Raw genomic sequence first — 23,462 nt, 5'->3', positions numbered from 1 at the left:
TTTTACTGCTGACACTGTTGAAATTTGGAAGGAACTGAGTGAGATCTTAAAAAGAGAAATATGCAATGACAGAGTTAAATTACAAGCATTAATAAAACAAATGGGACAAGCACTATCTGCAGCTCATTAATATTCTCAATACTTGGTACCAGGGTCAAACCTTAACTACTGAAGAAGAGGAGTTGGCTATGACATGGACATCCAGCAGTCATCCCTCCATAATGCCAACTATAATAAACTTCAGAGCTAGGGTGAACCATTCAAGAAATATACGTTTGATGATGATGTTTTAAAGAAAGTCACACCAGTTAACTGGTGGAAGTCACTTAAGCATTTGGATTCAGAGACTGTCGAAGTGATAATCTCACTTTTAGCAGCAGTGGCTTCTTCTGCCAGAGTAGAAAGAATATTTTCTTCCTTTGGACTAATTCATTCCAAATTGAGAAATTTGGGACCCGAAAAAGCAGGAAAGCTTGTTTTTTCTTTTCCAGATTATGAACAAACAGGAAAATGAAGGTTGAAGGGTTAAAATCCATTGCTGATGTAATAACCTGATATATGGATTTGTGTACAGGCCCCAAGTCCAGAGTTTGGTCAAGCGGTCAGAGAGTAGAAATAGCTAAGAGAAAGCAGAATAACCAAAGATAACCTTGCTTTTGCTAAGGTATGCCTGGTCAGCAAAACGCCAGATGTTTGGGGCAATAATTGTGTCGTCTTCAAGGTGCAAATAGACCAAAGAAGCCCTCTTTATGTTGTGTTAGTTTCTTCTGGAGGGAGATATTCTTCCCACACATCCAACTTTGAGTTTATGAAAGGTTCAAGCATGTCAGTATAAGATCTGGCCTTTCCCAGGGACCAATGCCTGCCTTAAAACACAAATGAAAAACTTGAAAGACAATCTTTATTGCCATATACTTTCACTGTTTCTTTGCTTTTACCCCTGGATCTGTATCTGTTGGACGATCAAAGGAGCTACTTCATTCCTATGGACCCCAAATCAGAATTCAACATATATATTTTAGACTAATACATTTATTAAAGTACTAATTAAATGTTAATTTTGTCAACTTGAGACCATGGGCGGAGATATTATGTAATCTTTGACCATTGGCTACTGTGCTATCATGTCTTGCTGCTAGACCTATCTGGGGTTGTGGGACTGCCTACCCCATCGCTTTCCCCGCCCATGGAAAATCCATATATTCCATTGTAATCAATTGATTGACAGTGTCTGAGTCTAATAAGCGAGGTGACACTCCGTCAGCGCTGTACGTTATAAACTCCTGTGCTTGACCTCTACATGGTGTGGATTTATGTCCTTCAAAGGTGAAGATGACTGAGTTAGCTGCAGAAGCCAATATTTTAAGTTTCTCATGTTGACCTGGCTGACATAGTCTATTTAATTGTTTTTGTTAAAATTCTTTTGAACTAAAATAGTTAAATGAAATATTTATTTTTTTAAAACAACAACTTGATTTAAAAAACTTGAATGTTGGACTAAATTCAAAAATTCATATGCTTGTTTTGTTAAAATATATTATTTTTTCTGTTGAACAAAAAATATATAACATTGTTTTAGTTAAATAAAACAATTTAAATGTCTGTCTGCTGATGTACTCCTCATAATACAGCATGGCAAGAAAATCCTCCAGATATTGATTAACCTGTTGAATTGGAGATAATTCACCTCCCAATGACTTCATAAAAATCTGCTTCAATTACCTTTGATAAATAACCAATCATTCATTTTCTGAGAGAGCTGTAAAACTAATTTGAAAAGTTTTCAAAATAAATCACTTAAAAATATATATAGTGTGTCCCTTCTAAAAATGAAACCTACATCTGTCTCTGAGTTGTGAAGAATATGTATTAAGGTTATAACCAACAAGAATGTACTTTTATGTAGAAATTCATGATTAAATCTAGTCTTCCTGATTTGGGATTTAAATCATGATTTAAATCAATTTGAAATTAACTTCACAAGGTTCAAGAATTTGGGGAAAATTCAAACCAGGAGAATATACAATCTGCGCCTCTTTTTGGAGGTTGTTGTGAAAGATGCAGGTTTTTAGGTGGCTGATTTAAATCAAAGTTCCTTGGCTGATTTAAATCAAATCCACCCTGATTGTTTGAACAAACATACTTTCAGGATGATAGTGGTAGTAGCTAGCACTTACCTAGTAGCACTTCATCCAACGATCTCAAAGCACTTCACTAAGTAGGTAAGTGTTAGAGCTGAGTGACCAGCATTCTACTGATGTGAATAATTGCAAACAGTGAATTTTAATCTCAAATGCTAATGTTTGATTAAAATGAATTTCCGATTGTTCAGTTACAAAATTCAAAATTGCCACCTGGTTGGTTAGTTAAATCAACTAGTCTGGGAACAGGAACAACGTGAATATATAACCGGTACGGGTCTATTTTGAAGATAAACTGAAGATTTGCAACAGTGTTCACAAACTATTTTATATAGGAAAACATCATAAAGAAATTATTATATACCAAATGAGACTTGCCTATCTGCTTGCTATCTACTTTTATGCTAGACTGTGACTTACAGTACATGTCCTATGCAGGAGAGTTTGAGAGAGAGAAATATCCTACTTGAACTCCTATAATGTTGACCCACTGTGTGTGTGTGTGTTATAAAATCTGAAAATGTTGCTTGGGTCTTCAAAAACAATAGCTTCTTGTTTTTGTAAATGTGGTCTTGTTTGTTTGTTAAATGCTCAAATATCTCCTAAATGAATGTTTACCCTGTACTTTTGTGTTCTTAATGAAATGGAACATGCTTTTTTATAACATGAAAGTAACTTCTCTTGTAGATGGAAATGAATGTCTTCTGTTAAAACAAAATAAAAAAGACCATTTGAATGTTTTATTTTAGTCTGTTATACGTAGCACAAATCTTCTCTCCCCCCCCCCCCCCCCCCCAAGTTTTATCATTGTTGTCCTATGATGCACTTTGCTTTTTGCTGGTTTCTTATGCATATGTTTGATGACTAATTATTGGTAGGGCCCTACCTAATTCACAGTCCATTTTGGTCAATTTCACGGTCATAGTATTTAAAAAACTGTAAATTTCATTATTTCAAGTATTTTAAATCTGAAATTTCACGGTGTTGTACCTATAGGGGCCCTGACCCAAAATGGGGTTTTGGGGGGTGTTGCAAGATTAGTGTAGGGAGGTCACAGTATTGCCACCCTTACTTCTGCACTGCGTCACTGCCATCAGAGCTGAGCAACTGGAGTTGCTGTCTAGGAGCCCAGTTCTAAAGAGAGTGTCGCCACCAACAGCAGTGTGATGCATGGTTTGGTATTGCCACCCTTACTTCTGTGCTGCTGCTTGTGGGGTTCTGCTTTCAGTGCTGGATGCCTGGCCAGCAGCCACTGCTTTCTGGCCACCCAATCCATGCTGAATTGGTGTTTTCCTTTATGTATCATGGTTAAATTCATAAAACATGAAGCTGAATTTTTGGCTTCACTGACTTAAGTGAAACACACATGGGGGAGAGGGGTGTAGGATGGATAGAGGCAGAATCAGTTTTATAATCAGTCTCTCCAAGGGTAAGCTTGATTTATGCCCTGAGTGTGTACAGTTCCCGAAATCTGAAAAAATTAACCAAGGCTTGGTCTACACTGGGTGTAGACTACACTACACTAACTACACTAAGTTAAGCAACTTCAGCTACGTGAATACGGTGTCTTCACTGCGGTGAGTCAACAGCTGGTGCTCCCGTCGACGCCACCTGCATCTCTCACTCCAGTGGAATACTGGAGTCGACGTGATAAAGACTAGATGTGATAAATCGACCCCTGCTGGATCGAATGCTGCCTGTTGAGCCTGCAGGTAATGTAGACAAGCCCTGACAAAGTGTAAATTGTATATTCACTAAAATGCTGTGTGTGGTATACATTTAAAAATAAATATTACAAAGTGTAATCAATTTACTAGAAATTATCTGCAACTATTGGCAACATAGGTTCAAAGGGGTTTCTTTTTTTGTTTTGAAACCTGGCTGAATATAGTATTTAGCAAAAGACTAAGGCTATGTCTACACTAGAAACCCTACAGTAGCCATTGTAAGCCGACAGGAGAGCTCTGCTGTTGGCTTAATTACTCCAGTCTCCGCGAGTGGCGGTAACTTTTTATTGTTTTATTTTTTTATTTTTAGCCCCAGCAATACACTATTACTAAATTATTTTTAATAAACCCTCTATATTTGCAAGATTGCAATAAGGGAGTTCAAGTTCTTAAATTCCTCAGCTGCATGTACAATTACTGATTTGTGTGAGCATGTATATGTGTTTGACAGTTTACATGCTTTTTGCCAGTGCAGCCACCGCATTCAACTTTGAAATCCTATATAGGAACATCAGAATAGAGACTAGAGTTTCAACTTCTGGAATTTTATTTACATCAGTTTGAGTGGTGATGATAAGTCACTCTATCCCAGCAGAGTGGTCAGAGGATGAAACCCTCCAATCACTCTAATGTCCTGTGGAGACTCAATGTCACCCATGATTTCTATGTGTTCTCCTTTCCCCTCCGTCCACGTACATGTGTGAGTGCACACAGAGAAAACAAGCTGATTACCACCTCACCAGTAGATTCCCCAAACCTTGTTGTTGAGCTCACAATATAAAGGAGCACAGTGCTGGCACAGTTAGTGTTATCTTATCTTCCATGGCAGAATCCCCAGGGGTGTGAGGAAAAAGGGATTACATTGTTAGATCGGGAAATTAAGTTAACTTCACAAGGTTCAAGAATTTGGGGAAAATCCAAACCAGGAGAATATTGCACCTCTTTTTGGAGGAGGTTGTGAAAGATGCAGGTTTTTAGGTGGTTGAGGGAATGGAAGTTTCTTGGCTGATACAACTGAAGTCTTGTGGTTTGTGTTGCATTGGTTTTATTGCAGTCAGTCCAATACAGTATACCAACTATTCAGTTACTGAAGATTTTTAAATTTTGTAGTGTCATGGTATGTTTTATATGAGCTGAGAAGACAGGAATCCAGAAGAATAGAGCCAGGCAAATCAAAATAAATAAATTGCAAACACAGAAATCAAGGACATCTGAGGAAACATCCGGACTATGGTTTGGAATAAAAATCTTAATGCTTATTATACCAGAAAGTACAGTAGTCAGAATAAAGACTGAGAGGGAACAAACAGGAAAGTACAGTAATTGGGATAACATGGATAGGAGGAAGGGAACTAGTAGAAGAAAATTGGGGATTAGGAAAGGAAGCAGGTCAATTAAAGACACTTACTCCTGGTCTACACTAGGAGTTGAGGTTGAATTTAGCAGTGTTAAATCGATTTAACCCTGCACCCATCCACACGACTAAGCCCTTTTTTTTTTTTTACTTAAAGGGCTCTTAAAATCGATTTCTTTACTCCACCCCCGCCAAGAGGATTAGCGCTGAAATCGGGTTGAATTTGGGGTAGTGTGGATGCAATTCGATGGTACTGGCCTCTGGGAGCTATCCCAGAGTGCTCCATTGTGACTGCTCTGGACAGCACTCTCAACTCAGATGCACTGGCCAGGTAGACAGGAAAAGGCCCATGAATTTTTGAATCTCATTTCCTGTTTGGCCAGCATAGCGAGCTGTGGGTGAGTGCAGAGCTCATCAGCAGAGGTGACCATGATGGAGTCCCAGAATCGCAAAAGAGCTCCAGCATGGACCTAACGGGAGGGACGGGATCTGATGGCTGTATGGGGAGAGGAATCCATGCTATCAGAACTCCGTTCCAGTTTTCGAAATGACAAAAGATTTGTCAAAATCTCCCAAGGCATGAAGGACAGAGGCCATAACAGGGACCCGAAGCAGTGCCGCATGAAACTTAAAGAGCTGAGGCAAGCCTACCAGAAAACCAGAGAGGCAAACGGCCGCTCCGGGTCAGAGCCCCAAACATACCGCTTCTATGATGAGCTGCATGCTGTTTTAGGGGGTTCAGCCACCACTACCCCAACCATGTGCTTTGACTCTGTCAATGGAGAGGGAGGCAACACGGAAGCAGGTTTTGGGGACGAGGAAGATGATGAGGTTGTAGATAGCTCACAGCAAGCAAGCGGAGAAACTGGTTTTCTCAACAGCCAGGAACTGTTTCTCACCCTGGACCTGGAGCCAGTACTCCTCGAACCCATCCAAGGCTGCCTCCTGGACCCGCCAGGCGTAGAAGGGACCTCGGGTGAGTGTACCTTTTTAAATAGTATAAATGGTTTAAAAGTAGGCGTGTTTAATTATTAATTTGCGCTGGCATTCGCGGCCAGTATAGCTACTGGAAAAGTCTGTTAATGTGTCTGGGGATGGAGCGGAAATCCTCCAGGGACATCTCCATGAAGCTCTCCTGGATGTACTCCCAAAGCCTTAGCAAAAGGTTTCTGGGGAGGGCAGCCTTATTCCGTCCTCCATGGTAGGACACTTTACCATGGCAGGCCAGCAGCAAGTAGTCTGGAATCATTGCATAACAAAGCATGGCAGTATATGTTTGCTGGTGTTCAAACATCTGTTCTTTATCTCTCTGTGTTATCCTCAGGAGAGTGATATCATTCATGGTCACCTAGTTGAAATAGGGTGCTTTTTTTTAAGGGGACATTCAGAGGTGCCTGTTTCTGCTGGGCTGTTTGCCTGTGGCTGAACAGAAATGTTCCCTGCTGTTAGCCATGCGGTGGGGTGAGGGGTTAGCCACGCGGTGGGGGAAGGCAAAATGCAACCTTGTAACGAAAGCATATGTGCTATGTATGTAATGTTAACAGCAAGGTTTACTGTGAAAGAGTGTATCCATTGTTTTATAAAATGTGTCTTATTAAATATCACTGTCCCTTTTTTTTTCCTCCACCAGCTGCATGTGTTTCAACGATCACAGGATCTTCTCCTTCCCAGAGGCTAGTGAAGATTACAAGGCGAAAAAAAAGCACTTGCGATGAAATGTTCTCTGACCTTATGCTGTCCTCCCACACTGACAGAGCAGAGACGAATGCATGGAGGCAGACAATGTCAGAGTGCAGGAAAGCACAAAATGAACGTGAGGAGAGGTGGCGGGCTGAAGATGATAGGTGGCGGCAGCGTGATCAGAAGAGGCAGAATTCAATGCTGAGGCTGCTGGAGGATCAAACTAATATGCTCCAGCGTATGGTTGAGCTGCAGGAAAGGCAGCTGGAGCACAGACTGTTGCTACAGCCCCTGTGTAATCAATCGCCCTCCTCCCCAAATTCCATAGCCTCCTTACCCAGACGCCCAAGAAAGCGGTGGGGGGGCCTCCGGCCACCCAACCACTCCACCCCAGAGGATTGCCCAAGCAACAGAAGGCTGGCATTCAATAAGTTGTAAAGTGCTGTATGGCCTTGTCCTTCCCTCCTCCACCACCCCTCCCAGGCTACCTTGGCAGTTATCCACCTATTTGTGTGATGAATTAATAAAGAACGCATGAATGTGAAGCAACAATGACTTTATTGCTTCCGTAAGCGGTGATCAAAGGGGGGAAGGGAGGGTGGTGAGCTTGCATGGAAGTAGAGTGAACCAAGGGTGGGGAGTTTCATCAAGGAAAAACAAACAGAACTTTCACACCATAGCCTGGCCAGTCATGAAACCGGTTTTCAAAGCTTCTCTGATGCACAGCACGCCCTCCTGTGCTCTTCTAACCACCCTGGTGTGTGGCTGCACATAACCAGTGGCCAGGCTATTTGCCTCAACCTCCCACTCCACCATAAATGTCTCCCCCTTACTCTCACAGATATTGTGGAGCGCAGAGCAAGCAGTAATAACAATGGGAACATTGATTTTGCGAGTCAGTAAACTGCACTAGCGTGCTTTTAAACGTCCAAATGCACATTCTACCACCAGACTAGAGCTAAGGAGCTCACTGATTGTAGCAGGGAGTTTAGAAAAAGCATGGAGTTTCTTGGCTCTGCAAGATAAGCTCTCACAACAAATACATGGGGCTTTCAGAACTGGCCACCTCATGGCTCTAACAGAGTCAGATACCACCTGAAGTTTTCAGATGGGTCTAATTAGACAGGCAGGTTTAAAGAAAAGGAGGACTTTGTGGCACCTTAGAGACTAACAAATTTATGCTCAAATAAATTTTAGTCTCTTCTACACTAGGACTTTAGGTCGAATTTAGCAGCGTTAAATCGATGTAAACCTGCACCCGTCCACACAATGAAGCCCTTTATTTCGACTTAAAGGGCTCTTAAAATCGATTTCCTTACTCCACCCGACAAGTGGATTAGCGCTTAAATCAATGTTGCCGGCTCGAATTTGGGGTACTGTGGACACAATTCGATGGTATTGGCCTCCGGGAGCTATCCCAGAGTGCTCCATTGTGACTGCTCTGGACAGCACTTTCAACTCAGATGCACTGGCCAGGTAGACAGGAAAAGAACCGCGAACTTTTGAATCTCATTTCCTGTTTGGCCAGTGTGGCAAGCTGCAGGTGACCATGCAGAGCTCATCAGCACAGGTGACCATGATGGAGTCCCAGAATCCCAAAAGAGCTCCAGCATGGACCGAATGGGAGGTATGGGATCTGATCGCTGTTTGGGGAGAGGAATCCGTGCTATCAGAACTCCGTTCCAGTTTTCGAAATGCCAAAACCTTTGTCAAAATCTCCCAGGGCATGAAGGACAGAGGCCATAACAGGGACCCGAAGCAGTGCCGCGTGAAACTGAAGGAGCTGAGGCAAGCCTACCAGAAAACCAGAGAGGCGAACGGCCGCTCCGGGTCAGAGTCCCAAACATGCCGCTTCTATGATGAGCTGCATGCCATTTTAGGGGGTTCAGCCACCACTACCCCAGCCGTGTTGTTTGACTCCTTCAATGGAGATGGAGGCAATACGGAAGCAGGTTTTGGGGACGAAGATGATGATGATGATGATGAGGTTCTAGATAGCTCACAGCAAGCAAGCGGAGAAACCGGTTTTCCCGACAGCCAGGAACTGTTTCTCACCCTGGACCTGGAGCCAGTACCCCCCGAACCCACCCAAGGCTGCCTCCTGGACCCAGCAGGCGGAGAAGGGACCCCTGGTGAGTGTACCTTTTAAAATACTATACATGGTTTAAAAGCAAGCATGTGAAAGGATTACTTTGCCCTGGCATTCGCGGTTCTCCTAGATGTAGTCCTAAAGCCTTTGCAAAAGGTTTCTGGGGAGGGCAGCCTTATTGCATCCTTCATGGTAGGACACTTTACCACTCCAGGCCAGTAACACGTACTCGGGAATCATTGTACAACAAAGCATTGCAGTGTATGTTTGCTGGCATTCAAACAACATCCGTTCTTTATCTCTCTGTGTTATCCTCAGGAGAGTGAGATATAATTCATGGTCACCTGGTTGAAATAGAGTGCTTTTCTTCAGGGGACACTCAGAGGAGCCCATTCCTGCTGGGCTGTTTGCCTGTGGCTAAACAGAAATGTTCCCCGCTGTTAGCCACAGGGAGGGGGGAAGGTTGAGGGGGTAGTCACGCGGTGGGGGGAGGCAAAATGCGACCTTGTAACAAAAGCACATGTGCTATGTATGTAATGTTAACAGCAAGGTTTACCCTGAAAGAGTGTAGCCACTGTTTTATAAAATGTGTCTTTTTAAATACCGCTGTCCCTTTTTTTTTCTCCACCAGCTGCATGTGTTTCAATGATCACAGGATCTTCTCCTTCCCAGAGGCTAGTGAAGCTTAGAAAGAAAAAAAAACGCACTCGCGATGAAATGTTCTCCGAGCTCATGCTGTCCTCCCACACTGACAGAGCACAGACGAATGCGTGGAGGCAAATAATGTCAGAGTGCAGGAAAGCACAAAATGACCGGGAGGAGAGGTGGCGGGCTGAAGAGAGTAAGTGGCGGGCTGAAGAGAGTAAGTGGCGGGCTGAAGACAGGGCTGAAGCTCAAATGTGGTGGCAGCGTGATAAGAGGAGGCAGGATTCAATGCTGAGGCTGCTGCAGGACCAAACCAGTATGCTCCAGTGTATGGTTGAGCTGCAGCAAAGGCAGCTGGAGCACAGACTGCCACTGCAGCCCCTCTGTAACCAACCGCCCTCCTCCCCAAGTTCCATAGCCTCCACACCCAGACGTCCAAGAACGTGGTGGGGGGCCTCCGGCCAACCAGCCACTCCACCACAGAGGATTGCCCCCCAAAAAAGAAGGCTGTCATTCAATAAATTTTAAAGTTGTAAACTTTTAAAGTGCTGTGCTTAAAGTGCTGTGTGGCATTTTCCTTCCCTCTTCCACCACCCCTCCTGTGCTACCTTGGTAGTCATCCCCCTATTTGTGTGATGAATGAATAAAGAATGCATGAATGTGAAGCAACAATGACTTTATTGCCTCTGCAAGCGGTGATTGAAGGGAGGAGGGGCGGGTGGTTAGCTTACAGGGAAGTAGAGTGAACCAAGGGGTGGGGGGTTTCATCAAGGAGAAACAAACAGAACTTTCACACCGTAGCCTGGCCAGTCATGAAACTGGTTTTCAAAGCTTCTCTGATGCGTACCGCGCCCTCCTGTGCTCTTCTAACCGCCCTGGTGTCTGGCTGCGCGTAACCAGCAGCCAGGCGATTTGCCTCAACCTCCCACCCCGCCATAAACGTCTCCCCCTTACTCTCACAGATATTGTGGAGCACACAGCAAGCAGTAATAACAGTGGGAATATTGGTTTCGCTGAGGTCTAAGCGAGTCAGTAAACTGCGCCAGCGCGCTTTTAAACGTCCAAATGCACATTCTACCACCATTCTGCACTTGCTCAGCCTGTAGTTGAACAGCTCCTGACTACTGTCCAGGCTGCCTGTGTATGGCTTCATGAGCCATGGCATTAGGCTGGGTCCCCAAGGATAACTATAGGCATTTCAACATCCCCAATGGTTATTTTCTGGTCTGGGAAGAAAGTCCCTTCCTGTAGCTTTTGAAACAGATCAGAGTTCCTGAAGATGCGAGCGTCGTGAACCTTTCCCGGTCATCCCACGCTGATGTTGGTGAAACGTCCCTTGTGATCCACCAGTGCTTGCAGCACTATTGAAAAGTACCCCTTGCGGTTTATGTACTCGCCGGCTTGGTGCTCCGGTACCAAGATAGGGATATGGGTTCCCTCTGTGGCCCCACCACAGCTGGGGAATCCCATTGCAGCAAAGCCATTCGCTATGACTTGCACATTTCCCAGACTCACTGCCCTTCATATCAGCAGATCTTTGATTGCGTGGGCTACTTACATCACAGCAGCCCCCGCAGTAGATTTGCCCACTCCAAAGTGATTCCCGAATGACCGGTAGCTGTTTGGCATTGCAAGGTTCCACAGGGCTATTGCCACTTGCTTCTCAACTGTGAGGGCTGCTCTCATCTTGGGATTCTGGTGCTTCAGGGCAGGGGAAAGCAAGTCACAAAGTTCCATGAAAGTGCCCTTACGCATGCAAAAGTTTCACAGCCACTGGGAATCGTCCCAGACCTGCAACACTATGTGGTTCCACGAATCTGTGCTTGTTTCCCGGGCCCAGAATCTGCTAATGGGGCAGGACTGAACCTGCCCCATTAGCACCATGGTGCCCACATTGCCAGGGCTCGTGCTTTGAGAGAAGTCTGTGTCTATGTCCTCATCGCTCTCGTCACTGCGCTGAATTTGCCTACTCACCCGGTTTTGCTTTGGCAGGTTCTGGTGCTGCATATACTGCTGGAAAATGCGTGTGGTGTTTAATGTGCTCCTGATTGCCAAAGTGATCTGAGTGGGCTCCATGCTTGCCGTGGTATGGCGTCTGCACAGAAAAAAGGCGCGGAATGATTCTCTCCCGTAGCTTTGAAGGAGGGGGGGATGACTGATGACATGGCTTACAGGGTTGGCTTACAGGGAATTAAAATCAACAAAGGGGGTGGCTGTATATCAAGGAGAAACAAAAACAACTGTCACACGGAATGGCCCCCTCAAGGATTGAACTCAAAACCCTGGGTTTAGCAGGCCAATGTTCAACCCATTGAGCTATCCCTCCCCCCCAGTAGTCCAGGACTGAATCTCCATTCAACTTTTCAAAGTGCCCCGACAGACCTCACCAAAACGATTGTCGGCCATTGATTTCACGGAGGGAGGGGGGAGCAAATTAATACAAAACAAATCTGGTCTATTTCTTGTTTTGATCCACTCCATCTATCTTTTACATCTTTGGTTGGCAGCAGACCACGCAATAGGACTGCTAGCCATCCTCATCTCCTGGCTGCTTGCCAGAAGACGGTGCAATACGACTGCCGGCAGGACTAAAGAGAATGACCTGGTCGAGTTACTCCTATTTCAGTCCCTGTGCCCATATCTGCCCAGGCGCTCCTGACCGACCTTACCGAGGCAGCCAAGAGCACCTAGGACATGATGACGATGGTTATCAGGCTTATTGCACCATCTGCTGCCACAAGGCAATGAGCTGCTGCTGTGTAGCAATGCAGTACCGCGTCTGCCAGCACCCAGGAGAAGTTCAGTGACAGTGAGCTGAGCAGGCTCCATGCTTGCCGTGGTATGGCATCTGCACAGGTAACCCAGGAAAAAAGGCGCAAAACGATTGTCTGCTGTTGCTTTCACGGAGGGAGTGAGGGAGGGCCTGACGACATGTACCCAGAACCATCCACGACGATGTTTTTGCCCCATTAGGCATTGGGATCTCAACCCAGAATTCCAATGGGCGTCAGAGACTGCGGGATCTGTGGGATAGCTACCCACAGTGCAACACTCCGGAAGTCGACACTAGCCTTGGTACTGTGGAAGCACTCCGCCGAGTTGATGCACTTAGAGCATATTGTGTGGGGACACACACAATCGATTATATAAAAACGATTTCTAAAAAAAGACTTCTATAAATTCGACCTAATTTCATAGTGTAGACATACCCTAAGAGATGTAGAATGTAATCAGAACTAATCAAAGAGAAATCTTATGTTGAGCATGCAATCAAGAAAAGCAAGCAGAAACAATTCTCTTATTTAAATTGTGTGACAGATACTTTTTTTTTTTTTTTAAGAAAAATAAATAATGGATCATAAAGTTCAGCTCTTGTAATATGTTGGGGGGTTAATAAAATCATGATTTTATTTTAATAAGATGTTGAAGCTGATTTAAGGTTTCTGCCTACAATGTTTTGAAATAATTTGTGGCGATGAGGCTTCCTGTTCCATCTGTTATATTAGTCTTTACTGCTTTTAATTTATGTACATATCCTCCATACTGTAGAAACATGAATGACTTGTCACTTTAGCCTCTTTGTTTAAAGAAAAATAGGATTTATCAGCTTAAAATTTTAAAGAGAAATCTTTACTCCTTGTCTTCCCTCCCAATCTTTCCTTTTCTCTGTCATGGTAGACAACACAACTATCCTACCTTTCACTCACAGCCTCCCCTGGCCCATAATCTGTGTGTCATGTTGGACTCCACAAACTTTAGCTCTGCACATCCAGATGGTGCCCAAATCTTGCTGCTGCTGCTTCCTTCATAACATCCTTGAGATCCCTGCTTCAACATTTCTGTATGTCTACACCATCAAAAGTCTTGTGCAGGCCATCATCATCTCCCATCTTGACTACTGCAAACTCCTCATAGATCTTTCTGAGACCGCTCTCATCTCCTTCATATCCATTCAAATCGTTGCTGCTAAATTCATCATCCTTGCCTGTTGTTCTAACCATATCCACAAACCAGTCTCTTAGCAACATGACACTCTGATCCTGTTTGGACCTTATAGGCTCTGCCTTAATATAAAGAGTAATAAGTTAAATTTGAAATTTTCATATGCATTTATTTGCATCATTTGACGTCTTGTAACTGTTAATTTTTTCTATAATTCTATTCAGTAGTATTCTGTAAATCTGTATATTAGACTAATATCCATCTACAATTCTAATACTAACATATAGTTATATGACTGGGGCAGGTAGAGGAACGATGATCTTGTGGTAAAAGCCCTGTGATCTGGGAGATCTGGACTTTACTCCTAGTTCTACCTCACACTTGGTGTGAATTTTAGACACATCATTTAATCTCTCTGTGCCTCAGTTCTCCATCTATAAAATGGTGATAATACTTCATTATCTTTAGCTGTTCGTGAGGCATTTAAATACTACCATAGTAGGGCTATGTAAGTATCTAGATAGAGCATTTAAGTTTGTAGCATGTTAGGGTCAGCAATGTAAAACACAGTAGCAAGACAGACATAATGCTATTGTTAAATTCTTGTGTAGTGAACTGTATGAATGAGCTGATAGAGGAATATGATTTCAGTCTTTGTTCCTGAATATCAGAACAATCTAAGATATGTCTTAATAGATGCATTCATGAAAGGAAAACTGTTAATTATTCATATTGCTTTGCTGTACTATAAAATTCGATTTATTGAAACTGTAATTTGTTCAAGTTGCATCTGGTAGGAAAATATATCAGAAGTAATTAATTGTATTCAAGATGTGATGAGCTGGATATATCCACAGAGGACAATTGAAGACTGTAGCAGTGTGGTATTGATTTGCCTTTTAGAGGAAAAAATCTTGTCCCATTTCTAAATGTTAACAATTCTGAGGGAAAAATTCCCACTTGGGAAGAATGTTTTCCAGGTTGCTTCATTGCCAGGTGTTTGACATTGAGTGGCGCCTTAGATGAATGAAGCTTATGGCAGCCTTTGGAAATGACCGACTCCAGGGAATCTCGGCTTCCTGCTGTGAAAGTTTCTATTTTCAAAGCACATCAGTTTCAGTGGGAATGTTCCAGTAGTCCCATATGCTACTTCTGACAGAGAGCTAAGTTTCTGTCCTGAATTTGAGACAGCTACTGAAGAGGTTCCCTTGCTGCTAACAAAATGAATTTCAATATGTTGCCAATGAACAAGCGGCATGTTCCCAACTGCTAATGGAATTTAACTCCATCAATTATTTATGGAAATTTTGCTTTGTTTTCGTTCTTCCCCTCCCTTTTAACTCCACTACATGCTACTGATATGACTTTGTGGGTTCTGAAGCTGAAAAAGAATCACCAAAACAATGTTAGTTTGCTTTGAAATTCTTGCTATATTTTTTTCTCCCCTCCCTCATACTCTTTCTCTCCTTGACCTAGCAGCAGGAAGCCTTTGTCTGAGGTGTTCATCTGGAACAACTTTTCCACACTTGTTTTCATGTTCTGTTAGATTACAGGGCAGCAGGCCTACCTTTGAAGCTCCCTTCTCTTTTGTTTCTTTGCAGTGCACTCCAGTAATTAACTTTGTCCTTCTTTTATTTGTTCCAGTCAATCGCAGTCCACTCTGCTGAGCATCTTCTCCCAGGAGTACCAGGTTAGAAGTTTTCTCCTTTGTGAGGGTTGACAGGTGCCTAATTGAATGATGAATGTCCCTTTATTTCTTTGTAATTGAACTGCCAGCTTTCTGATTGGTTTGGAGGATGTTCCCTTTTCCACATCAAGCACCGCCTGAGTCTCAGTGGATGGCTGCCAAGCCTACCCATCCATCTGTCTAATAACATCTAGCCTTTGCTTATTTGGTGGACCTGTAATAAATTATGCTAAACCATTATTATTCTGACAATAATAATTTCCCTGTGTTGCGTGGTTCCATGTGCTAAATGTTTGCTGACTTGCACTGTCAGTGCTGCTTTCCATTGCTGACAGAGATGATGATAAATGACCATTGCCGGAGTGGCAGAAGGCAAGAGAGGCAGAAAATGGAGTCATTTATCATGAGATGACAGGTGTCAGTCAAGTGGCAAGTCTCTGTGGAATTACTTTTTGTGGTTTTTCAAATAAGTTGTTTTTAAGCAATGCTCTTCCTGGTTAAAAATGGCAATTGAATTGTAAAACTAGAGTGCAGAGGACTTAGATGGAATTGAATTGAGGGAAAATTAATACAAAGGTTGAAAGAGAGAACAAGTTTTTCTTTGCCCTTTGCAACCCTCAACAAACTTATTTAGATTCAATTACTATGACCTTACTGGCTTTTACATATATGGTACATTGCAGTATAGTCTGAAGACATTCTATTCAATAGATAGATGAAAAGCCATTTCTATATAGAATTCTTAAAATATAATTCAGTTTTCCTTATAAGCTGAATACGGGGGCCAAAAAGCATGCACTCAGACATTCATGCTTCATATGTCCGATGTGATACATCATAAAAGTCTCTGGTTTTTGTTTTTTCTTTCTTCTCAGAAACAAATCAAAAGAACACATGCAAAGCATCACACTGCTGAGGCTATTGAAACTTACTACCAAAGGTATGACCTACCTTCCCATCCCATTAGAAGGTATTGTAGTACCTACTAATTGCAATTATTATTGAGTAAATCTGATTATTCAGCTAATTTCATATAAAAATAAATTAACAAATTGGAATCAGGATGGTGGAAGTACCCCAAAATCATTTTAGTGAAAGACTCTTGAGTCAGAATTCTTCTCTTCAGTTTTAGCAGCAGAATTTCTAGGCTTAAAGACAAGATGACAAGATTATATCTCTTGGAGCACGTGTGTTAGTGTTATGTATTGCCTTATACTGAAAGCTATAAGATTTACGTGCCACGGTTGATATTGTAAATTATTTTGCTGAGAGAAAACTACCCAAATTGAGGGGGCCTGCTCAGTTACAAATGTGTTTGTTGTTTAAACTACAGACATTTTTTATTATGTAAAAAATTGCATATTAAATTTAATGTATTTACCAATATAACATAAACAGGAGTAAACTAAAAGTTAAAACCACATGAATGTCAGCAACACCTTTTAAGAAGGAGTGAAAACCTTTGTCATTTTACAAAATAATTTTACAGTTGTATGCATCTTGAGTTAATAAATAGTAATTGCTAACACCTTATAGTTTGTCTTAGTTCTACTGACTTTTCTTTAGACATCTCAATGACATAATTGGGGCATACTGATAACTGGTAGTAATATTTTAATTGTATATCTCTATGTAGACTGACATATCTGAAGAGCTTTCATGGCAAGTGAGATTGTGATTATAGGTGTCTGGTATTATGCTTTAATATTATCTTTATGAATGAGGAAAATAAACAAAAAGCTTTCATTTATAAACAATTAGCTAGTCTCAATGTTTCTGCAAAGTCACATATTTAGAACTAAGGACAACCTCGTAATATTAGACATGAAGGAAGAAAATCTAACACACCATATTTTGTTATTTTCTTTTGAAAAATAGTTGCGCTGCCTTATCATATTACATTGGTCACATTTTGCCTTTCCCAGTTTTGATTCTTGAGGAAGGATATTTGTTAAAAATCTTTCAAAATCACACTATTACTACATAATATTGTTTCTAATAAATTTTCCACTAGTACAGTTTCAATAAATAACAATACATTAACTGTGACTGTTTCAACATGTTCTTAGAAGTGTTAGTTATTAGAGCACTTGAACCACTTTTTGTGATAGATGTGTCTCCAGATCACCCAGTGTAGTGTTTGTCTATTTTTATTAGAAGTGTCTTGGAGCAGGAAACATGGAACCAAACCTTGCTTGCCTTATATGCAGCAGTAGTTGCATTGGTGTCAGTAAGGCAGTTGGTGTGAGTAAAGTCTGCTTTCATTTGGCCCCATATCTTCCTCAAGTTTTGTACAGTCTCAAGTATGATGGTAGTGCATAACAAATTCACATGTATGAAGCTTAATGGTAGTGGAAATGATGTAAAAAAATGTTTTCTCCCATTATTTTGTTTTGTATTTTATGCATCTGAGTTAAATTAACATTACTCACCAAGCTGTTTTAGTAGAATTATTAATCTACTAATTTAATAGATTCCATGTGGATATTTTGGGCTAAGGAAGGAAAGATTTGTCTGACTGAGATAGTTAAATAAAGTTTGCATACTTGGCAGAATAATTTAAATGAGGGTGCACATATTACGCTTTTTTAATGTAAGATTTGAAGAAACTTTTATCTCAGTATAGTGTTTTTTAATGCTCCACAGTTACTATAATTCCAAAGTGCCATGTACAAAAATCAATTAGCATGATTTTCATCCCAAAGGACCTTAATTTCAATGTTGTTGTAGTTTGTGGTGGCTTTCTTCTACGAGATGTTCTTGCTTTGTCTCAAGAAAGACATGAACAATCATTCTGCATCCTTGTGGGGGGGGGAAGGCTTGTCTGAACTTCAGCTTTTTCTTTTTATAAATAATACATTATGTAAATTACAGGGGCAAATTGCTTCTTCCTGCAATAGGGTGAATATCTGCCTGCCAACTAGGAGGGAACAGGGAGAAGCAACCAGGATTGACATCTGCCAACGATGTGGTTGAGGTTTAAGAGGAGTAGGCTTGGTGTTGGAAGACAAATTTGCCACGGTTTACCCTTGTAGCATGGCAGACTGCTCTGTAATAATCATTGGTTCCCATTGATGGAATGCTACTAGTGCTGGTTGCTTGGAATAGTGGTGCTGCTGGGAACAGGTAATAGTGCTGCTGAGCGTAGATGTTGATTTGTGCTCAACTCCGTGCACCCTGACGTAATCTTGGAGGTGGGCAAAATTGGAGGCTGTTTACCAGAAAAACCAGGATGCTTTTCAGCATCATGAAGCCGTCCACCTCAGCACAGTGTGTGTCTTCAAGACAGGAAGTCACTAAGTTCATAATAAAGTACACACCAGGGCTGGAGATGCTTTTGGCCTGTAATAGAGTAAAGAAAGTAGCTACTGCTGACATACCAGGTAGGTATGAAGTTATAGGATGTCAGTGTTCAGTGAGTGCTACTGAGCTAAAAATTTGAGAACTCTTGTTTGTTTCACCAAAACAAGTTATATGTGTTCATCTGTTTACTGGGGAATTTTTAAGTAGTTGTTCATGCAACTGAAAATGTTTTTCCATAAGATGATCTTCTGTCTTTCCAGTCATGAATCAACCTCAAAATACTTCACAAATGCTAAAACTCACAATACCCCTGTGAGGAGTTGTAGGTAAATCCTGTTATACCCATTTCACAGATGGTTAAACTGAGGCATAAATACATTTTGACCCATTCATAGCAAGCTATTATTGGAGTTAGCAACAAATCTCAGACTTCCTGACTTTGTCATTGTCCAACCACTAGAAACCACTTTTCTGCTTTTCCTGGACATAGATTTTCTTTATTTCATTTGATTGATTGATTGATTGATTGATTTACCAGTATGGGAGGTTCTGGCAGTTTATCCAACTAGTTTTAGATGTTGTGTGAGAGACGGTTGTCAAAAAAATGATCTTCTGAAGAGGTTGCATACTACTTTGCTTTTTATGACACTTCTCCCACTCCCATCCTTTAAAGTGTAGCCACTAAGCGCCATTTGGCCTGCTCACAACTGCCAGTGACACAATTCCTTCCCACCAAATCCTGAAGGAGTCCTCTCGGCACTACTGCAATATAAACACCAAACAGTAATGATAGTAAGGAGGCAAAAAGGCAGTCTAGTCAGCGTGTGGGGGTGGTCAGAAACTTCACCACCCAAACATACAGTCCTGACCATAAAATGTCTTTTTCTTTTCCTTTTGTAGCATTCATTTTATATTGTTAAATCTAAATACAGAAAGTGTACATCACAGCTGAGACTGCTGCCTAACTGGTAAAATCGGTAGTTACATTTGCATATTTTTGTCCACATGCTCAGTAGCTACATCATGATGCATACCTATGCATCTGAAGATAGTGTCGAGCCCCAAATCTTCTTTGTGGATAGTAGAGATTTCTTGTGTTATGCATGTTTTAATAATACAGATATAATTTGTTTATATGGCGTTCAGCCAAAAATACAATTTTGAAAGATGATTTTCTTGGCTTACTTATTGTATTTTTAATAAGTACTTAACTGAGATTGATATATCTTACACATCTGCAGGACTGAACTCTGGAAAGTTAATGATAGGGAATCTTTTGGAAATAAGTATTTTAAACAATCAAACTAGTGTTTTCTAGCCAGGCTGTGTGTGGCATTTGCCCAAGAGAAAGAAATACACAGGGGACACTAGCATGTCGAAGATGGCCTTTTCTCGCCACTGCAGATTTACCTGGCTTTGTCTTGTCTAGGTACCTGAATGGGGTGATGAAAAATGCAGCTGCCCCTGTACTACTGGAGCTAGCCAATGAGGTAATCATTTTTTTAAATCTTCCTGTGTAAAACCTAAGGGGCATATCTATAGTGACTTTACTTAGAAATGTAATTAACCTAAAAAAATGGTTTCAAGGCACATTAGACATATGAAATTGTTCCCAAGTCTGTTAGTACTTCCAATAATTGGACAAAGAGCCCCATTTATTAATAAATCAGTTAATGTAATTAGTCTCTAACTTCAAGGCAAATCTGTAAGAGGCTTCTGGAATTTTTATTTTGTTGAAAATTTTAGAGAAACTGAGTAAAATAAGTGCTGTTTAACATCCTGGTTTATTTTTAAAATAAACATGTTGATTAAAGACATATAGACTACTATCATGATTAGAGGTTCTTGTTTAAACTCTCTCCTTCTTTCCCCCACCCCTCCAAATCTGTAATTTTATAGTTAAGGGTTAAAAGCAATTCATTTCCTTGACTCTTTTATTTCCACTTATACAAGTTAGTGGAATGGCTAAGGAAGACAGATTAATATAAAGCAATTAAGCAAATTAAACCCTCAATATATCAATATCTTAGAAAACTTTGTGTACCAGAAGTTCGGTACACTTCCTACTTTAACGAGACAGTAACTAATGTATTGATATTGTTTGGTAACTATGGTATGAATCTGTTTGGGAAATGAGTTGTTTGCATTAAAAAAGTGTGTTCCGATAGTTACTTTGAATGAAGATATAAAAAGTTTATAATAGTAGTAATTGAGCCTACTAGAAAAAATGAAATATCAAGCCCTTAAACCCCCCTTGAATTACAATTTTTGGTTGTGCCCCTCATCCCAGACAAAAATAGGTACAAGCAAAAGTATGCATGATAGGTTTATGAGTAGGCTAACAGAGACCTTAGCACAGCTTTAATTAAATTACCTACCCTGTAAGTTTCAAATGCACAGATACCAATGGCACAGCCAAGTCTTCCTCACCAGTGTGCTGCTTCTACCTTGCAGTCAGGCTTCACCGCTAGGGCAGGGCCAATATCTGGCCCTCTCCCTTCAGATTTTCAGGGTTGGGGAAGGTATGTGCGACTATTTCTGGGGGTGGAGCCAATGCTGGGTGTGGAGGCTGCCAGGAGCAGAAATTGTTGCGGCTGCAGCAGATGTTAACAATGACCCACAGGCTGGTTGGCCTGCTGAGGGAGTCAGGGGGTGAAGGTGGCACTCCCTCCCTACCTCCTCTGGGGGCTGGCCGAAACCTGTTCTGTGGGGCTGCCACAAGCCACCTGGCATCGCCGCTCCCCCCGCGCGCCCCCCCCCCCGCAAATGTTTCTCCATGCCCCACAGTTTGAGGCACCTCTGCCTTAAACTCTGAAATATTTATTTACAATAATAATAACAATACAATACCTATTTGACTTGGAACTGCTTGTGGAACTCTCAAAGGGATAGAATGAAATGTATGCTGTTTTTGTGTTGCACTTTAATAGAAAACATAGGAGTAAGGCAGAAAATGAGTGTTTGCATTAAAAATGATGTGACACTATGAACATTAAGTGTTGCAATAGCAGCAAGTTCTACATGTTATATTAGCAAGAAAGGATGGCTTCTCTTTCAGTTTCAGTCTCTTGTACATTGCTGCAGTCAGCAAATGAGCCATTACCTATCAGTTACTAGAAGGTTTAAATGGTCTATGAAGTGTCTACACACCCTGATGATACAGTTAACATATAATAGGGGATTTACCTCATATTATTGGCAAAGCATGCCTTTTTGCTATTTTTGAAAGCCGACTTTAAATGTATTCTATCCTATTTGAATAAAGAAATAATTGGTTTAGTAAGAATTCTTGGTAAATTAACTGGGTTTGCTATATTGCATGAGAACTATCACAAAAGAACACCTCATCAGAGCAAAGTAATACAGTATTAATACTCTTAATTTTATATATTTTGTTTTCATTTCTTCTTCTACCCATGATATTCCCATTCACTTAGATATGATTAATCTAATTTATGATCTAGAAACGATACTTTAGCAATACTGTAATAATGCACCTTTGCAATTCAGATCATTTTTTTTCTTTAGGTAAGAAATAAATAAAAATTATGGAGAAAGGGAAGTTATTTAAAGAATTTATTTGTTGTTGGCTGTACAGTAAGGTGCATAAGAAAGGGAGTGTTTTCTGCTGGGTGGGTTTTTTTTGTTTTGGGGGGGGGTGTGTGTGTGTGTGTGTGTGTGTGTGTGTGTGTGTGTGTGAGACTGCTGCCTAATGCATTTGGGAGATGTGGCAATAACCAGCACCATACTACAGCTTCCAAACAATCAAGCTGCCATTTTTATGTGATAGTTAATATTTAAATGACATACTCCTGCATCTGCTGACAATTGATGTAATGATAATACTTTATGAGTCAATATATATTTAATCAGTGGAAACTGTAAAAATTGATGAGAAATATATTACATAGGTACATTACAGTATATAGCAGCTCTGGTGAATAAGAACAGTTCCATATTATTTTTTTGAGGATCTGTAAGGCTCTTTTTAAATTTTTTAAATTATGTGCAGACATCTTTACATTGTACATGTACTGGAACAATGCTACATTTAAAAAAAAATTAAAATCTCATTTTTGTTAGGAATAATAAAATTAGTCATACTGGTCTCTACATACAAATATTTTCAAGTGAGATTTGAAGCACTATGAATTTTACTTACATGCTAAATTCTGACATGGAGCATGATGGCCCTATTTCAGAGTAAGATGGACACATGATTAATATGAAAATTAGGGAGATGCAAGTACCTGAACTAATAAGGTAGTCCTTATTCAGGCTGGACTACCTTCAGTAATTTCACCATTTTTCATGTGTCAGCTCTGATGTGGGTTACTGGAAATAAGCAGCCCTGTGGAAGCATATCTTTCTACTTGGGGAGTTTAAGGACATCCAAGTACATACATATTTGAAAAAAACTGTATGTACAAATGAAGCCAGCCTTTTTGTCTAGTTACTAAATCAAGATAAAATTTTTGTATGAATACTGGGCTTGAAAACCTGTCAAGAAAAATTCATTATGATAATATATGAGTAAGGTTTGCTGTCTTATGGTTAAATAAAAAAACTTGATTCGCTCAAGTAATGTTGTAATGCTGTCTAAAAACTGTTATTTCACCATGCGTTTTCCAAAAGTACAAGAACCATTAAAACAGAGTAATAGCTGCTTACAAAAAGATAACCTAAATAAATTTGACCAGTCCCCAAACCCAAACTCATTTTCTATTACAGCTTTCAGACTCTGTTTTTTGGCCCACAGTACTACTTGATCTTGAACTGAAGGCGCTGCTGGAATTAATGAGATATCACATTTTGTGGGTATCACATATAATAAGCAACAGCAAAAGATGGCCATTTCTTCTGAAATGTAACATGCGTACAAAAAAATCAAATT

At 40.9% G+C, this 23,462-nt stretch overlaps 2 protein-coding genes across 4 annotated transcripts in view; both read left to right on the top strand.

The window, feature by feature from the left end:
- The window catches only part of CDIN1 (CDAN1 interacting nuclease 1), a 182,198-nt gene that overhangs the window by 23,530 nt on the left and 135,206 nt on the right, over nt 1–23,462 (top strand). The window contains exons 2-4 of one of the 3 annotated variants that reach the window (XM_077818945.1): nt 15,223–15,268; nt 16,141–16,205; nt 19,998–20,058. In XM_077818945.1, the coding sequence (XP_077675071.1) occupies nt 15,223–15,268; nt 16,141–16,205; nt 19,998–20,058 (172 nt within the window). Of the gene's footprint in view, nt 1–15,222; nt 15,269–16,140; nt 16,236–19,997; nt 20,059–23,462 lie in introns of all 3 variants that reach the window. The other 2 variants (XM_077818944.1, XM_077818946.1) reach the window with 2 other exon arrangements.
- Nucleotides 5,331–7,390, top strand: LOC144266790 (uncharacterized). The gene is made up of 2 exons (XM_077820305.1): nt 5,331–6,198; nt 6,853–7,390. Exons 1-2 carry the CDS (start codon nt 5,715–5,717, stop codon nt 7,338–7,340), a joined length of 972 nt encoding a protein of 323 aa, XP_077676431.1. The 5' UTR covers nt 5,331–5,714; the 3' UTR covers nt 7,341–7,390.

Source organism: Eretmochelys imbricata, chromosome 6, assembly GCF_965152235.1.
Source record: "Eretmochelys imbricata isolate rEreImb1 chromosome 6, rEreImb1.hap1, whole genome shotgun sequence".
NCBI lineage: Eukaryota > Metazoa > Chordata > Testudines > Cheloniidae > Eretmochelys > Eretmochelys imbricata.
This window is presented reverse-complemented; position numbering and strand designations above follow the sequence as displayed.